This window comes from Cannabis sativa, chromosome 9 (assembly GCF_029168945.1).
Source record: "Cannabis sativa cultivar Pink pepper isolate KNU-18-1 chromosome 9, ASM2916894v1, whole genome shotgun sequence".
NCBI lineage: Eukaryota > Viridiplantae > Streptophyta > Magnoliopsida > Rosales > Cannabaceae > Cannabis > Cannabis sativa.
The window spans coordinates 13,807,341-13,811,558 of record NC_083609.1 but is presented as its reverse complement, the minus strand read 5'-3'; the positions used below and the strand labels follow the sequence as shown (position 1 = coordinate 13,811,558).

Genomic DNA, 4,218 nt, shown 5'->3' with positions numbered 1-4,218 from the left:
TTTTTTTTTTTTTTCTGTAACCGTAACTCTATCTCTCTTTCTTTCTCGTTAAAATTATTTTTTTTTTCTAATTTTTTAAATTTGAAAATATTGTTAATTATTTTTTATAATATTTAAGTTATTAATACTAAGTGGACCAATAAAAATTTGTCGCAGTCCACGATGGTATTTAACAGACTAAAATAGACAAAAAAAGTAGAGAACAAAACAGAATTGAAGTTTGAAGGATTTTACCTAAAAATTCACTATGTCAAATTTAGGTAGTTTGACCACAAATTACCTTCTTAAATATTAAATAAGAAAAAAAAATAACATTTTAGTATTTATCCACAAATAAACAAAATCTTTTCTATTTTTTACTATGGCCAAAAAAATAATAATAATAAAAAGTGGTTAACACGAGCGCGCGCGGCACTGAACCGAACACTTGCTCCATTTTCTAACAACAGCAGCATCCATAACCATTTACTGGTATGTTTCACTCAATTTTGAATCTTTCTGCTTTCGTCTGAGTTTCTAGTCTTTCACACATTTTTCATTGGTTGAATAATGTTCGTCAAGCTTCAACTAGACCCCGGTTGCCTATCCTTGTTGGGTTCCACGAAGATTGTACCCAATATAGGAATCTCAGTTTCTCCTCTAGAAAAACTTGAGGCTATTAGCAAGGATAGGAAGCAAAGGGTCATTAAAACTCCCGATGCAGAAGGATTTAAGAAGAAGTTTAGTGAATTCCCCAGACCCTCTCGTGATACAGCTAGTAGTGGCCGTCGAGAGTTTAAAAAACAGAGTTTGGTGGAAAACCCAGGTACAGAAAGGAGAGAAAACTGTTGGGATAGTGGTGGAGTTTTGAAGGAGAACGAGGGTAATGGTAAATTTAGGAGGAGTAGTACTAGACAAGATGTGGTAGTAAAGAAAGTGCATACCAAGTGTTCGACGAAATGGGGGTCTTATGGGGGTTGTATTCCGGCAATCCTGCAAGCTTTAGTTGAAGTTAAGGATTTGGATAAGGCTTTACAGCCTTGGGAGGGGAATCTTAACAATAAAGAAAGGAGCATAATTTTGAAAGAGCAGGTGAGCTGGGAAAGGGCTTTGGAAATCTTTGATTGGTTCAAGAGTAAGGGTTGTTATGAATTGAATGTAATTCACTACAATATTATGCTCAGAAAACTTGGGAAAGCTAGGAAGTGGAGCTATATTGAGGGTCTTTGGGATGAAATGAAAGCCAAAGGAATTGCACCAATAAATTCAACTTATGGGACTTTAATCGATGTTTATAGCAAAGGCGGGCTTAAAGAAAAGGCACTTCTTTGGCTGGCGAGAATGAACAAGCAAGGAATGGTACCTGATGAAGTAACTATGGGAATTGTTGTTCAACTGTATAAGAAAGCAGGGGAGTTTCAAAAGGCTGAGGGTTTTTTCAAGAAATGGTCATTAAGTGAACAGCTGAGGCAAAAGAGTAAAACTGTGAATGGTTCCACTAAAATGGAGACTGGTTTGCATTCTCATGTTTGTTTGAGTTCACATACGTACAACACTTTGATTGACACATACGGGAAAGCTGGACAGCTTAAGGAAGCATCTAAAGTTTTTGCAGAGATGCTTACCGAAGGGATAGCTCCGACCACTGTTACTTTCAACACTATGATTCACATTTGTGGCAACCATGGCCAGATAGAAGAAGTGACTTCTTTGATTCAGAAGATGGAGGAACTTAGGTGTCCACCAGACACAAGAACCTATAACATTCTAATCTCCTCCCATGTGAAGAGAGATGATATAAACATGGCAACGAAGTACTTCAAGAAGATGAAGGAGGCCTACCTAGAGCCAGACCCTGTGACTTATCGTACACTATTGTATGCATACTCTATAAGGCATATGGTATCTGAAGCTGAAGACCTTGTATCAGAGATGGATCATAGGGGCCTTGAGATTGATGAATTTACCCAGTCAGCTTTGACTAGGATGTTTATAGAATCTGAGAACCTTGAGAAATCATGGTTATGGTTCAAAAGGTTCCATCTTACTGGCAGAATGAGTTCTGAGTGTTATTCTGCCAACATCGATGCATATGGAGAGCATGGCCTTGTTTCCGAGGCTGAAAATGTTTTTTATTCTTGCCAGGAAGCGAAGAAACTAACCGTCCGTGACTTCAATGTGATGATTAAGGCTTATGGTGTAGGAAAATGTTATCAGAAGGCATGTCTTTTGTTTGATAGTATGGAGAATCATGATGTTGTTCCAGACAAATGTACTTACAGTTCACTCATTCAAATTTTGGCTGGTGCTGGTATGCCGCATGAAGCAAACTCCTATCTGATGAAGATGCAAAATTCTGGATTGGTAAGTGATTGCCCCCTGTATTGTGCTGTGATATCAAGCTTTATAAAATTAGGTAAACTGAAAATGGCAGAGGAACTATATAAGGAGATGGTTAGATATGGTGTGAAGCCTGATGTCTTAGTCTTTGGAATATTGATGAATGCTTTTGCTGATGCTGGCTGTGTAAAAGAAGCTCTTGGTTATGTTGATGAAATGAAAAAATCTGGTTTACCTCTGAACACAGTTATATACAATTCCTTGATCAAGCTCTATACAAAAGTTGGCTTTTTGAAAGAAGCACAGGATACATATGAACTTCTGTCATCAGAAGAGGAGGGTCCTGCTACCTATTCTTCAAATTGTATGATTGACCTTTATACCTCACAATCTATGGTTGAACCAGCAGAAGAAATCTTCGAGAGATTGAAGAGAAAAGGGGCTGCAAATGAGTTCACATTTGCAATGATGCTGTGCTTGTACAAGAAACTTGGAAGGTTTGATGAAGCCTTTGTTATTGCAAAGCAAATGAAAGAACTAGGAATTTTAACCGAATTATTGAGCTATAATCATGTTCTAGGATTGTATGCTGTTTGTGGTAGATATAAGGAGGTGCTAGCAACCTTCACAGAAATGATGAAAGCTTCTGTTCAACCTGATGATTCTACATTTGAATCTCTTGGCATTGTTCTGGTGAGATCCGGGGTTTCGAGGCAAGCTGTTGGAAAACTTGAAGTAATGACTAAGAAGAATGCTCAAGTTGGATTGCAGAAATGGGTGTCAGCCCTTTCTTCTGTAGTCCAAGTGGATGATTGTGATTACTTGTAGCTGTTCTTGTATCGAGCAGAAGTTTGAGCATGGGGGTAAGATACAAGGCTACAATTTGTAGTTAAAAAGATGAAAATTCATAGGAAGGATTTGATTGTAGAATTTGCACAGTTTGTATGGTGAAATATAGACCTTTGTATATAGTAGAATGTAGAACAAAAATTTGTGTAACCTTACTTGTATGATCTTGTTCTTGGATAGTATATTTTGCCAGTTGTAGCATTTTTTTTTTTTTAAGCGTTTATATATTACAATCATGTTTTACCTGGGACTCGAACCCAAGACCTCCAACACACACCAATCTATGGCCACTTGAGTTAGCCAGTTGTAGCTCTTCTATTTTTTATATATGGTACTTGAGATAAATCTTTAATGGCTGATTAAATCAGATAATATTCAATACATGAAGTGAAAGTAACAGGTCAATTACACTTCATTCCTTGGAATTATAACATTTAAGCTGTTTTGGTACATAAAAGAATTCAGATGTTATTTTTTTTTTCCTATACGATTGTTGGATAATTCTTTATTTTTTTATAAATAAATAAGTAAATTAGTTTACGTTTGAAACACCGGGTGAAGAGAAATTCTAGTTAAATAAAACTTTATTTTTAATAAAAGTATAGAAAGAAGTCTGTAGTGCACCCCCAATTACTGAAATTCTATTCGTTTTAAAATCACCTTTGTGTTTCTTACCATGGGCCTGCCCAACATGGAATTACAATATTGAGATAATTAGATAAGGCACTATTTTTATAAAAAATATTATATTTTCACGTTTACAATTTTGTTTATTCTTTTACGGTTTTTTATAGAAACAACACGAAAACAACCAGAAAACTACATAAAAGTAATATAAAAATAAGATCTAAATAACATCAAAATAATAACAAAAAATAACATACTATTAACAAAAAATAATATACATATAATAAAAAATTAATAATAAATTAACAAGAATACAACATAAAAGACCGTATTTTCTGTAAATAAAATCAAAAAAATTCTAAAAATGTTTAAAATTTAATGAAATCGTATTTTTATAATTTTTTTGTTGTTTTTGTAAATATT

General features: G+C 34.8%; 1 protein-coding gene across 1 annotated transcript; it reads left to right on the top strand.

Moving 5' to 3' along the window:
* The first annotated feature begins 377 nt into the window (after positions 1–377).
* LOC115723396 (pentatricopeptide repeat-containing protein At3g23020) lies at positions 378–3,350 on the top strand. The gene has a single exon (XM_030652871.2). It carries the CDS (start codon positions 550–552, stop codon positions 3,145–3,147), a length of 2,598 nt encoding a protein of 865 aa, XP_030508731.2. The 5' UTR covers positions 378–549; the 3' UTR covers positions 3,148–3,350.
* Positions 3,351–4,218: the final 868 nt, after the last annotated feature.